Source organism: Phalacrocorax carbo, chromosome 14, assembly GCF_963921805.1.
Source record: "Phalacrocorax carbo chromosome 14, bPhaCar2.1, whole genome shotgun sequence".
Classification (NCBI taxonomy): domain Eukaryota; kingdom Metazoa; phylum Chordata; class Aves; order Suliformes; family Phalacrocoracidae; genus Phalacrocorax; species Phalacrocorax carbo.
Window position 1 is genome coordinate 4,228,610 of NC_087526.1, and position 14,094 is coordinate 4,242,703.

Consider the following 14,094-nt stretch of genomic DNA (forward strand, 5'->3'; position numbering starts at 1 on the left):
CTTATGACAGAAGTCAGTTACCACAAGTTTGTTTATAAAACAGTCACAGGATTTATTGAGATAAATACAAAGTTACATAGATTCTCTATTCCAACAAAGGAATGACACTTCCAGAGTGTCCCCACTTAACCGGGCTCCGCACAACACCCTGCACAGACAGAACCGCCCCGCGGGCGGCCTCTGAGCGGCGCCAAGTGCGGATCACGCGCGATACCAGCGTGCCCGAGTTCTAAGCAACACAACTAACATGCTTTGGATTACAAGTGCTTGATGATCTCCAGCAGCATCCAAGCTATATTGCACCCACTAACGTTATTTTCATGTTCCTTAGCCAGAAATGTTTAAAAGTGATATCCTTACCGCTGTTGTGAAAGTGGATCACCTACCTAACTTGGCTCTGGCTGGCTTTTAAAAAAACATATTTTTTGCATAATTTAAACAACCCAGAGAACTGTACGTGAACACTCCGCTCTACTCATCATTGCATACATCTGTCTAGTACAAGACGTAAAGTGCGGTCTTTAGTCATGCTGAAATAATTTCTAGTTTAAAGCTAAAACAAAAAGACAAACCTTGCAGAGGGTAAATCTGTTTAATAGACCTGCACATTGCCTACAAAAAAAGCCACCCCAAAAACTGTGACGTCCCCTATTAGTGCATGCAACTGTAGAGTTCTAAGAAAGCATTTTAAATGCTCTAATGAAATCATATCATTTAAAACAGACATGATTTCCGGAGCCAGAGAGGTACCAAAGAACTTCATTTAGCCTTTCAGTGAACTTTTGTAGCTGGTGGCTTCCTGTTTACACACACCCTAAACAAAAACTCTCAGTGAACACTAACCAAACACACTAAAACATAGAGAAGCTTGTATTTTCCAGTGGATTACTGCAAGTAAAGGTAACTATTTAAGATTATCTGACAGACGGAAACCTGGTTTGGGTTAATGTTCAAAGTATTTAATTTATATAAAGTACATTTCAAACATACTTACATATAAACACACTTAAAAAAATTTGCTCAGTGCTGAGAAATTTAATGAACTGATAATAAAAACAGAAGTAAAACCTTGTCAGAGGCCTTAGAAAATTTGAACCGTTAGAAAATACCAGTATAACGCCAGCATTAGAAAAAGATACTAGAACTAGAAAAAATTAACTTGGGAGGTCATCTTGTTAAGAAATTGCAATTATAAAAAGTCTGTACTGAAGAATCATTTGTTTTAAATTATAAAAAAATTGTAAAAAAATTGACATAGGACACTACAGAGTTTATACTGTTTGCTGTAATAGCAGTGATAGCAGTGGTATATTTCTGCCTGCAAAAAGCATTTTGTGATCTCACAAGAAAACAATCTGTTACAAATACTGTACATATTATAATACAAGACTAGTTAAACAAACTTATACAAAACTGAGCCCTCCAAAAAACCACAGAACCCAGCTGAGGAACCTACTTGCTGTGTTGCAATCAAGCCAGATTTAAAATGAAGGGAAAAAGGGAAAAAAAAAAAAGTAATTTCTGTAAAAACCTTCACCCCTGTGATCTACTTACTAGTATAATAGTGAAATAAAGGGAAATATTTACACAGGTCCATTTATCATACAGTATTGTGTTCACAGAGAGAAAATAACTGTTATTACATGAAACCATTTCTTTAGTATTTAAGCATTCATTTCTGAACAGAGTTCTAACCCACAGTCTAAAAAAGTAACACCATCTCTTTTCCAGGCCCCACATTACCTGCAGATTTGGGACACAACAGAAGACAGGATCCACCAAAAAAATATTAGATTTATAATTTTTCAAACTGATCAGAAGCTATCCAGTTTTATTAACAGAACCGCAGTCTATCTGTGTATTTTTCTTTCTTCCAAAACACCTGTTTAAATACACATTAGACATCCTACTTAAGCTTAAGGATCTCGGTAACCTCCGTTTGTTGTTTGCCCCAACCTTTCCCAACCAACAGAAGTTAGAGAGCAAACCGCGTCACCACCTTTCCCCCAAACATAAAACCAAGCAACAGTATTTGGGGTTTTTCAGAATTTAGAGTCCTTTGTTGTTTAGGAACAAAGTAGCGGGCTGTATGGGATTTGAATGTTGGACCAGTTAAAAGGTGTTTTTAAAATGAGGTGTGTATATAAAACAAACAAAACCTTAAGCCTGTAAAATTCTGTAATACCTTTTCACAGACAGAGCACATGTTGCAGGAGCTGAACCCTGTAAATGCAGTGAACTCTGCTAGGGAAGAACGAGTAATTTTCAGTTTGGGAAATTAAAGTCTACCTACCACTTCCAGAGCCAGCAGTAATGAAAACAGACACCTTAACACCTGTAAGGGTATAGCTCAGAAATAACAAATTAATAGGAAAGTCACAATATACAAAGAATCTTGAGCTCTCTGTACTTTGAAAAATATCATGTTATATCAAATAAAAATGAACCATGCCTTAATTCTAGCAGAGTAACTTCTTTATAAAATGAAATGATTTTTGAGCTTTCTTCCACTGATACAGAATTAAGTTCTTCATTGTTTTTTGTTAAATTCAAAACTATTTACATATCTACACTTTTTTTCCGTTAAAAAGCAATACTTGAAAAAATAAAAAAACCACAAGAAAAATGAGGAAAGAATATCTTCATGTAAGTTTGCTCTAATCAGGTTTTAAGATTTAGAAACTATTTTAAGCTACGGCAGACTGCTCTACCACTGGAAATGTTTTGTTAGAAAGTGAAATATGAATTCCAGTTACACTGAAATACTGCGGATGGCGTAAGACTTTACATACAATTCGTAACTGCAGGCGAGATCAGAGTTATCACCCACGTTTGCAAAGAAAAAACCAAAAGGAATTACTCATGCATATCAGACAAACACACAGCTGTAGATGAAGGGTGGTCATGAAATGAACACCGTAACATCTCTCAGTAGACCCTTTCCAGCTCAAGCAGGTAACAAAAAACCTTATTTGCCCACATTATTCATACTAACCATGACCATAAGGTGAATAACCTTTTCAATGTTCAGCGTTCACCGCAGAAGAACGCATTAGTTCTGTTTTTCGATGGTAGTATTGTCCATGTTACCCTGTTTTAGTTTTATGGTGGCAAAGAAGGACACATCTTGATCTCTGTCAGACTGCAGGGCTAGAATGGTCTCTTCTGCAGCTTCTAGATGAGGATTGCCAACGTTTTTAAAATAAGCTAGAATAAGAGGAGAAAAATACAATTTTGATCAAAGCCAAAAGAATAAACCCCAGGGCGTAGGTAGTGCAGAAATACAGATGGTGACAAAAACATTTAGGGTAACTCATCCAATTTATAGGCTCCTTAGAGAAACCAAAGCAACTAAGGAAGCTGACAGAGAAAGAGAAATATGCTGTTTCTTGCTCATCTTATTAGGAACTTAAGTATTTCTAAGATAAACTCTTTTTGCTGAGCCCTAAATAGAAATGTGTCAATAAGTAAAAGCAAGCTCAGGAAGCTGCCACTGTACTACGTTTTACAACACATTCTCCATACTTCGTTCTGAAACAAGACAGGAGAGGAGATTTCTGTGTATCTTCCTTTGGTTAATTAGAGATCAGATGATTTTTTTGTTACTGTGATACAGGAAATTGTAGCAGCACACAAAATTACATTCCTTCCTAGTACAACGGTTAGCTTAAGACTAAAATGACAACGCAAGCCATTTCAGAAAAAGGTGCAACACTTCATCTGAAGGACCCCAAAGGCGACTAATTCATTAACATAACGGTTCAAAATATAGCAAAATCATCCGATGCGATGTTTAATAAACTCGTGTGTGCCATACACACCACGGACACCAGAGAACCCTGCAGCAGCACCCAGAACGGCAGCACTCCTTGCTATGAACAAGGATGTAACTGCCCTCTAGCGGATGACGTAATACCTCTGTCAGACCCTCGGTGCCAGTTTCAGGCCCTTTAGGGATGATGATCGAAGATTCTAACACAGAAAAGTCCCCACAGCATATATTCCTCCATCTAGATTCCCAAATCCGATTTAAATGCAGCATCCCAGATTACAACGCATAATTCTGTTTTCAGTACCAAGCAGCCTTTTACCAGCTGAGCCCCTTTATGAAGAGCTGCACTGGCAGAGGAAGGAGAACATGCATGAGACCTTCGTTGTTTCAAAGGAAATTAACGACCGCACCTTTCTCCAGTAAGGTCTGCCTTAGAGCCTTGGCGAGCAGAACCCTCACGTTTGGCACAGGATCTGAAGCAAGACTTAAAAGGCTGGGGAGCAAGTGTTCAACAAATTGGTCGACAGGCATACATTCTTCTTCTACTACAGCCTAAAGGATAAACACAGAAGATGAGAAAGCAAGATTTATGTTAAAAATACACTATTTGCCATTCCTTTCCATCTTGGCCTTAATTTGGCCTATTAAAAAAAGTCACTATTTAACTCCAAACAAATACACCCTATGTTGGTGAAATAAGCACAACCCTTGAAATACTGCTATGAAAACATGTCTTGCCATTCTGAAGTTCATCTGAAGATGACCCAACAAGAACAGATGACTTTCAACTATATTTTAGGAAACACTGCTCTCCTCTTGCCTGTCATCATGCTTTTGCCTTTCAACATTCAACCCCTGCTCCTCGTTGCTAGCAAAGTACGTATTTTTGGTTTGGAAGGGGGTAGGTAAGTGGAAACAAAGAGGGAAATAGTTCCTGGCATCTAGCACATATCGGTATTTTGAAGAGCTCTTGGGAACCTTCATCCTAGCATGTCAAGTATTACAAAATGCACCTCAGTTTAGAACTTAAATCTGGACTTTGCTACTGGGATAGCAGACAGTACAAGAATCAGCTATTTCAGCTGGAGACACAGAACAGAACAAGGAGCACAGCTTCAAACCTGGACAGCCGTGTGCTAGTACTGAGGCCAGACCAACTCTGCCACTGTCTTTTGTCAACCCACAGAATCACAGAACCCAAAGAATGACAAAAAAATTCTTGACTCTGAATTTCAGTTTTGCTCACATTGCTGAGAAGCCTCAAAACTGGCTCCAAATTAAATGTACACATAGAAACACAGAGAGGGAACATTCCAACCTGGCAGATGAAGGCAAAAGCTTGTCTTCCAACCCACTTGGAGCAGTGGCGAAACCGCACTACAAGTTCATTGATGAAATTTAATCCCAGTGCATTTGCATTGTTTGCGTAGAACTTCTGTAGTATTGCTACAACCTGGGAAGCAGAGGAAGGGGGAAGGGAAAAAGGAGGGGAAAAAAGAAGAGATTAGACTTAACTTGTAGCCCTTAGAAAGTTAAAAAAGCATCGCTTTGAACTGAATCCTACAAAGGGACACCAAAAACTGTGTTCAGTGTAATCATCTGTGCTTGCACGATTTAATAAGTTACTGTGCTTATTGTGGAGAAAGAAAGCATAAGCTTTAAAAAAAATTGTTTGTTAAGGGGAAACAAAAAACACTTAAGAAATGAAAACAACGCCCCTTTCCATGGTGCCACGAAGGAAAAACAGCAATTGGAGGAATCTTTCTACTCATTCAGGACATCTATGGGATGACAGCCTTATAATGAAGTTCCTAACAAATTAAATCAGCTGTGAGGAAATATCAGTAACTATTTTTTTTCTTCTCCCTGATCTGGGGGAAGGTCTATACAAATCTTCTATATCCTGATTTTCACTCAGTTGAAAATACATTTATCATTCACATACAGCCACCAGAGAGAGATATTTTAGTATCTGTGGAAGTCTGACAACTCAAAATATTTTATAAATTTTTCATGTCACTTTTTTCCACCTTGTTTGCCATGTTTATCAAAACATGTCTGTATTCACCCTACTTGTCTGAAAGAAAGCAAAGTGATTTCAGGCATCCCTCTCAAGGATCATGTTCCTCCTCTCCTGCCAGGAAGTGAGCTAAATCCCCTACCAGTTTGAAGGAGATCCACCGAACTTCTGAAACTTTATCGGAGCAGAGAGTTAGTGCAATATGTCTTAAGTAGTCATAGACATCATTGGGATTGTAGAGTTCCAGTATCAGGATCAGCTGCCTAAAATGCAAAGAAAGTAATTAACTCTAGCAAGTGCAACACTAACCTGCTCCAATTATACCATCTGTTAAACATAGGGAAGGATCATTTGGAGCCTCAAAAATACCAGGGTTATTACAAAGCACTTGAACAGTTTGCTGTTCTCTTTACTTTATAAAAGTGCACACACTTGGTACATGCTTTAATCCATCAAGGAGTCCAAGAGAAGCTTTTATCCAAACTAGATGCACCGCTGAATCAAAATTATCCCAAATAATAACAGACACGACAAACAGAAGTACAATAAGAAGTTTGTTGCAACTTCAAACCAATATCCTGTACGTTCTTGCAAAGTAAAAAAGAAAGATTTTACTATGGTGTTGAAATCTACATTTCAGAAAACAGTTTCTCCCTCACACCTGCCCAGAACTCATTCTGGCTGCACCAGACATTACCAGCAGCTGTGCACAAACCAACTAAAGTGATAGCTCTCCACTAGATGTCAGGGAACTGCTCTACAACATTCTTGCACCACAGCAAGATTTAGTTTGTTGTGCCAAACTACAAAGGGAGAGTAAATCCTCAATAGCCCAAGAAAGGCAATGAGATAAACATGAAGGTCAGACTTTAGCTGCAAGCTATGCCTATGAACATTCTTTGGGTGCTTCAAATATCAACAGAGCTTGTAGAAAAAGAATTGTGAGATGTTACTCTATCTCCATTCTACACCCACTCACATGGAAATACCAAATGAATACAGTAATTTTTTTAAGAACTGTTTTTTCTTTCATACACATTATGTACAAAGTAATTTTTCTACATTTCACTGATTTTTACAAGGCAGTCTAGAGCTGAATAAAATCTGAAGCCTCACTGAATAGTACCTATCGCAGATTGTCGTATTTCATAAACTGCAAGCGAACCAGATCTCCATTTTGGTATGGCCAGGCACTTAAGTTTCAGTAACGCTTCATTACAACAGTTTGACAACCCTCTTTCCCCCCAAAACAAACAAACAAAACCCCAACAGCCAGTGGCTTTTAAGTTCAGTTCCTTAATAAAGAATGGCTGTAATCTTTTAGCTTCTAATTAGGGTGTGCTAACTTCTGAATATAATTATCTATTTCCAAGTTAGTGATGTAGATTAAAGATCAGAAGTTAACAAAAATACATACTCTGCCAGCTCGTAACGAAACCTCCAGTTCCTGCTGTTATCAGTCACCACAAATTCTTGAAGTTGGTAAAGGTACTCCCGCCTTTTGTCTGCATGAAGTAGCTAAAAGAAAAACATTACTAATATTAACCCAATAAAGTTCGATAGTTGCAGATGTCTGGTGTATGACTCTATTCACACCTACATGCATTTTCCTACTTGAAAGCAAGTGATCATTCACAAGATGGTTACTAAGAATTGCACACAACCAGCTGAGTGCGTGGACACACAAGACTGACATCCAAAAAAAGTACATTAAATCACCACTTCTGCAAGGATACCTGTCAAAGCACCGCCTCTGGGCATAAGACTGAGCAATCCAAAAATCAGAATTCGTGTTTATTATGCAGCAGCCCTCCAGGATCTCTTCTCTCCCAGCCACAAACGCAAACTGCTAATGGTCCAACTTTCCAGCTGGACTGCACAAAATATTAATTCCTTTACAACAGCTGGGAGCATTTACAACCACATTTACAAAGGGTTTTTGGTTTTGATGTTGTGTTGGGATACAAGACAGAGAGAAGTGAGGGACCTTAAAGCAAGAGACGCGCACACAAAATGGCAGTATTGCACAAAACTGAACATGTAATTAGGTATTGATACATGCGCATCTCTAACAAACTCACTTAACATAATGGAGTCAGAAGTTTTTCTCTTGAGATATTAAATTACACTTTCCTACCTTTAGGAAGTCATACAGATGTTTAAGGACACCAATACGCACTTCATCCAGATCTTTCAGGAAACCATTGAAAATTGGCACCAGATCAGCGGCTGTTAGCTGATCCCCCAGAATAACTGCTAGCTCATGTATGGAGAAAGCCAGTGTCCGACGCACCTTCCACTGCAAAGTTTAAGAAGTGAACTAGGTTAGGCATCATCACTAAAATAAATAAACTTTTTAACTACACCTATGTGAGGATTAAGCGAGCAGAAGAAAGAGGCCTTGTTACACAGCAGTAGAAAATGTTAATCATATTTATGAAGCCTGATTTAAATCTTGAATTTTATATTTTTAGTGCACATTTTATCCCTTACAAGAAAGCATATGATGTTATAACTTCAGTGCAACAAACGGAACAGAAAAGATACTCAAAATTCTGATTTATCATTAAAAAACCCAAACAACTTTTTTTTTTTCTTTACCTGTACATCTGAGGCCAGCGTCTCGTACGTATCTTTCAGGCAGTGCCAGTTCTGCCTGCCCAGTGTTAAGGCCACCCCAGGAAGACTATACGCACAGTGCTTGGCTATTTCAGTATCAACAGTCTGTGCTCGAGCCGGGTCAGTCATTGACAAGTACTGGTCTAATAAGGGTTGAGGTATGATATCCTACAGATAGAGACAGGACATCAGCAACGCACACTTTAATTTAAGCTCAGAAAGAACACACGCCTGTTGTGCTACAATATTCTGCCAGCAGGCAGCAAACCACGGTGGTTAGACGCCCCTTTTGTGGGCTAGCTTTACCAAGTGTAAGTGACCCCTACAGTTATTTGTACTCTTATTAGGACAGAGCAGTCAACAATGAACAGTAATTATTACTTTATTAACATGTTGCATCAAACCAAAATGAAAATTTCTTCTTTGCTGAAGACAAACAGTAAATCCAGTGACAAGACAGTAGAGTCAGTGCCCACCTTGGCTGCACAGATTGCCTCTAAGGCACCAAAAAGGCAACAGAATTTTTCTAGCTTTCAGATTTAAAACAGGTTTCTCCTCAAGGGCCCAGAGCATTCCACAACTGATCAACTGCAAATGCTATCATTTATTCAGGGTAAGATGGACTGTATCCAGTACTCCACTAAAGCAGTTAGATGAGATGGTATCTTAAATCACCTGTAATTTTGACTTGTCATCTTCAAATGGTGGATTATTTTCTTGCTCGCTCTTTAAAAATACACTGGTTCCTCTGTGTTGTTCCTCTGAGTCCTGTAAAAGGACATACTAGCTAGTGAAATTAATTAAGACTTACAGCTGTTTGGGGTATTTCCAAGCATCACACTATAGAACACCGCATTTTGGGTACAGAATAGCCTTTTACAGACAAAGCCTTGTACAGGCAAAGCCTTATTCAGTGTATTTATACAAGTACAAAAAGACAACAAAGTTGTACACTAAGGCAAACACCATTAAGATCGTAGCAGCAACAAGGGGAACAGTAGTTAGATTTACTTCTAATAAAAGGCAATCTAATGTAACCCAATAAACCCAACATTCATACAGATTTTGGATGGTTACTTTTACTATACCTTTAAATAGTTTTCATTCTCGGCATGAATTTAAATTATGTTAAAAAAAACAGCTTAGCAGTTGCTCGAAGTCTGTCAATACCCAGATAAAAGCTTTACCTAGTTTAGAACATGCTGCTGGAAACCCCCAAACATATGAAATTATGAAGCATACACCCCTCCCCAAATATCAACAAAAGGTTTAAAAGACCTAAAACATACGAAGTTCAGAAGTTCAGTGTTTTACATTTTTGCTCATACAAGTTTTACGTACAATTTTTGTCCATAGGCAATAAGAGTTTTTCTCTGTATTTCACAGTTAGCTCCAGCAACATTAAACACTGCTCAAACAATATTTTTAAAGCTTAATTGTACATTATAATCAAGAAATAGTAACCAGGACCTATGTATGTGTAACCATCTGATTCAGCCTCTTCTCTGGAGATAAAAGGCTAATTTTAGGTTCATTACAGGAAGAGGTGAACCTGTACTTAGTACATTTCATCTGAGAAATCTACAGGACCACTGCAAAACTTTAACTCTTGGGTAATTTGTGTGCAAACAGAAATAACAGCCCTCAATAGCTTTTCTTTTTTTTTTTTTTAATTAAGGTAAGTAGTATATGATAGTTATGGTGTAGTAATGTTCAAAGCCTTCAGATCAGAAGTGGGTCAATTATGCCAGGGACTACATGAACAGACACAGTACTACAGCTGATAACAATTCATTTCAGACCCAGAGCAAAACACATACTTACCGAGCTTTTCAGTGGACTGGTGGTAGACTGCTCGCTCACATTATCCTGGGAGGCAGGGCATGAAAGATCACCTTTCTCCACCTGGCTGCAGGTAGCATCTAAACCAGCTGTTTCATCCGAAATAGTTTTGTTCTGAAGTTTGCCACTGCTTTCTTCCATTTTTTTGGTCTCATAGTCACCGACGGAATCAAACTGCGCAGCTCTGAGAGCAGCGGACAACACCTGGACCTGAGCTGTATAAAGCAAAAGACTATTTAGTCTCCTCTCTGCATTTAGAAGCATTAAACTTGTAATTAGTTAATCTGAAAAGACAAAAAGAAGCCCAGTCTGAGCTGCACAGGAATGGTATATTAGCAAAACATTTGCTCTTTGAAAGGAAAGGGCCATTACTCTTCCACAAAACCATCACAAATTAAGAGCAATGACTTGGATGCATTAACTCCTTCAGCAGCAGCATTCTACCAATTTCTACTACAGGGGGTTATTAGAAATATCTTTCAGTAACAAGGTATCACAGCACACTGGCTCACCTCCCGTTCTCCATACTGTCAAACATTTTAATACAAATCCTTTTGCTATATTCTTTAATTGATTCAACTGCTTGGAAAAGGCATCAAGTGCATTTTAAAACATTTCTGAGAAAAACTTTATCCGGAGAAAGGAATTAGTCAGACCATCTCTGAACTGTTTTCCAGAACCAGACAGAAAACAAAAAGTTGGGTTTAGCACTGTATCACCAATAAAGTTAGGACAAATTGTATTTGCACATTATGCTACATTGCTGCTAGGAACACCAAGTTACTAAGAGTTCAGAATGCAGAGGCTTTGAGACAGCTACATCTGCACAAGCCCACAGCAAGTACAGTCTTAAGATGAAACATTAGAGCATGCATTAAAGGTGAAGAATGCTAGAATACTTCGGAAATAAAGGGAACAGACAACGCAAAAAGGCAGAAGAATGGATTACCAGCATATATATGAGTGTTTTAGCAGTTACAAGCAGGAAGAAAACAAATGAACATCCACATCTTATTCTGAGAAAGTAATCATGACTGTTCAGCTAAAGTCATAATAAAAAGGGGGTGGTGGGATAGAAATCTTCACTGTTTTCTCCCATGCCTCTCCACACCCCTCATTTCTCACTGTATAGCTGTCAAGCTAACATCTCTCCATTTATTTTAATTCCATATAAATTTTCCTTTTCCATTTGCTTTTACTCTGCGTTTTCTTTCTGAAACTCATTTACAATTTTTCCTCCTTTCATTCATTTGATTTCCACTCTTTACTGCTTTTCACCTCTTCCTCTTTTAAATCTTTCTCTTTCTTTCTGACCCTTTGACTCTAACACGTGAAGAATTTTTAAATTTTCTTCATACCTTTCCAAATGGCCATGGGGAGCCAGCTAAATATGCCATGCTGCCACCTGGCCTCCTACTCACTACTACTACAGCAAGGAATCTAAATGACGCTGCTGTTCCTGAAGATACGACTTTGCATGCAGAGAAGGGATGAATAAACAGGCAGAAGAAAACCTGTTAATTCACTGTAGTTCTCAAGAGATTTAGTGGAACAAGTAACGGAGTTGACTGTGGATGACAGGCTTGTCAAGAGGGATTTGGCCCAGGAAACACATGTGCATCCCACTGTCAGGCTATCATCACCTCAGGATGTTCATCAATGGGCATGTATGGGGAGGCTAAGGAAAGATGACTTGAAATGAGGGCCATTCTCACTCAATCAAATATTAGCCAAATTCAGCTTGTGACAGGTAGCTCTGTCCCTAAAACCACAGTGTTTAGTTACAGTACTGAAATTTGTTAAAACTCTTTAAGTAAGTTCTTTTCCCTTTTGTAGTTAGACCCAATCTATTTCTCGTGAGATCAGGAGCTAGGAACACTTCCCCAGCGGTTCTAGAAATAACTCAGGTCTTGTGAAAAAGGCTCTTGCCTAACTTTCTACTATAATTTACTACTCGAGGAAGTCTCATCACCTTATAAATACCAAGCCAATTAAAATGCAATCAAGGGTTTTGTAAAGGCCAGGAGAAAAACCTGCTCAGAGAAAACATGATTTTACTGTTACAGAGTCTCACCTTGAACATCTGGATCATCTATGTGCTCCTGTAAGCTTTCTAGAACTTTCTTTATTTCACTACTAGCAACACAGTTATTACATGGCACAGAGCAGCTATCTTTGTGCTTTTCAGTCTTGAACTGAAGTGACTCCAGATCCTGACTTATATCAGGCAGAGGAGGGCGCCAGTACAGAAAAGTATTAAATACGTCCTCAGCAGACTGTAGCCTTGAGTTCGTTCCAGGAAAACTGCTGTTCTTAGTGACTTCTGTGACACCAGCAGCAACTTTATCACCCTGAGACAATCGAGACACATCATCTCCACAATGGGTACGATAATCTGAACCTTCTTCCTGCGTATCTTTATTTAGGTTCTCAATTGAGAGCTTTGTATTAACTTCAGCTGAAGTCTCCTCAGTTGATGATTCTGGTCTGATTTCCATTGGTTGTTCTGAACTGGTAACAGACACACAGAATTATCCAAATAAAACTTAAATTACTCTGTAGCAATACTTTTCAGTGAAATACTTCATAAAAGACAGCATCGACTACAGAAGCTTATTTTCTCTACAGAAACAGAATTTATGATAGCACTATGCTTTACTTCACCAGTTTTCCCTTTACCCTCCTGTGAAGCCAAAGTCAAATTTTTCAATAATGCAGCTACACTCAAATAGACACACACGACTTCACTCTTCATATCTTTCCTAGAACTATATTCTCAAGTTCTGATTTTTAGCCCCGAAGAGCAAGAATTACATTCTTTCTTCCCCCTTCCACTACACCACATCTTTAACGAGATTTTACCTGGACAATATAGCATTTGTACTGGAGGACATTAAAGTTATATTGTTGCTTGGCCGGCAGGAACTGGAATTCACATCATGCATTGGTGGTCGGATACTCAGTGTCCCATCTTCTCGAATGTAAAGACCAGCACTTGAAGGGTTTGCAAAGGTCGAAATAAAGGGGCCAAGAGACTGAAAAGCAGCCTGACGAACCTGAGGTAGTATAAAGACAACAGTCAGGATTCATACAACTCCCACAGAGTTAACACTGAAAAATAAAAATCTGGTTCAATTTTTTAGTAAGGACCAATTGATTCTTACTGTAACAGCTTCACTCAATACCAAATATAACCGATTATCAATTACCAAATAAGTGACACCCAAGAAAAGGGTGTTAGAATACAAAGCATGTATCTACAGTCATAGTAAGGAAACTTTTAAAAAGTTATTAATTTGAAGAACATTGCTGTCTACTTCAACTAATACCTTTAACACAAGTAACCCATTCTCAGAAGAGTGTTTACACTCCTAAAAAAGCCTGTTGATAGAAGTTCTAAGTAGTAAGAGAGAGAAGAAGAATAAGATATTACCCTACTAGAGGAGATTAGATTTTAGTAGATTAGAGCTAATTTCAGTAAATGCAGTTGAGAGAACTTTTACAGCACACTTCTGACTGGTCCGTTATTTGCGTATGATCTGCCTGGGAAGATGCATCAATTATAGAGTGAGTTACTTACCCATCTGCAAGTGTCACTAATAAGACTGATGAACAGCGGGGATAGTTTGCTTCTGCGAACCTCTGGGGACGTGGTGTAAGACACTGCCATAAAGCACTCGGCACAAGCTTTTCTCATTCCCCAAACACTATCAGAACAGAGTTCAAAGAACTTGGGAATCTGCCAAAAATAAGCAAAACCAAGACTAATTAAAGACTAAACAAAGACTGCAGCAACTTACTATCACGGTATTTGTTTGGAAATTGGAGACAAAGGTAACTT

At 38.5% G+C, this 14,094-nt stretch overlaps 1 protein-coding gene across 4 annotated transcripts in view; it reads right to left on the reverse strand.

The window, feature by feature from the left end:
- Window positions 1-27: 27 nt before the first annotated feature.
- Window positions 28-14,094, reverse strand: part of LOC104043033 (serine/threonine-protein phosphatase 4 regulatory subunit 1) — a 28,218-nt gene continuing 14,151 nt past the window's right edge. For all 4 annotated transcript variants that reach the window (XM_064465295.1, XM_064465296.1, XM_064465298.1 and 1 more), the window contains 12 exons: window positions 13,834-13,992; window positions 13,116-13,309; window positions 12,328-12,764; window positions 10,236-10,468; window positions 9,087-9,179; window positions 8,394-8,579; window positions 7,930-8,091; window positions 7,210-7,310; window positions 5,935-6,055; window positions 5,091-5,225; window positions 4,183-4,324; window positions 28-3,207 (listed from right to left, as the gene is read on the reverse strand). In XM_064465295.1, coding sequence (XP_064321365.1) covers window positions 3,053-3,207; window positions 4,183-4,324; window positions 5,091-5,225; window positions 5,935-6,055; window positions 7,210-7,310; window positions 7,930-8,091; window positions 8,394-8,579; window positions 9,087-9,179; window positions 10,236-10,468; window positions 12,328-12,764; window positions 13,116-13,309; window positions 13,834-13,992 — 2,118 coding nt within the window. In that variant the 3' untranslated portion in view covers window positions 28-3,052. The remainder of the gene's footprint in view (window positions 3,208-4,182; window positions 4,325-5,090; window positions 5,226-5,934; window positions 6,056-7,209; window positions 7,311-7,929; window positions 8,092-8,393; window positions 8,580-9,086; window positions 9,180-10,235; window positions 10,469-12,327; window positions 12,765-13,115; window positions 13,310-13,833; window positions 13,993-14,094) is intronic.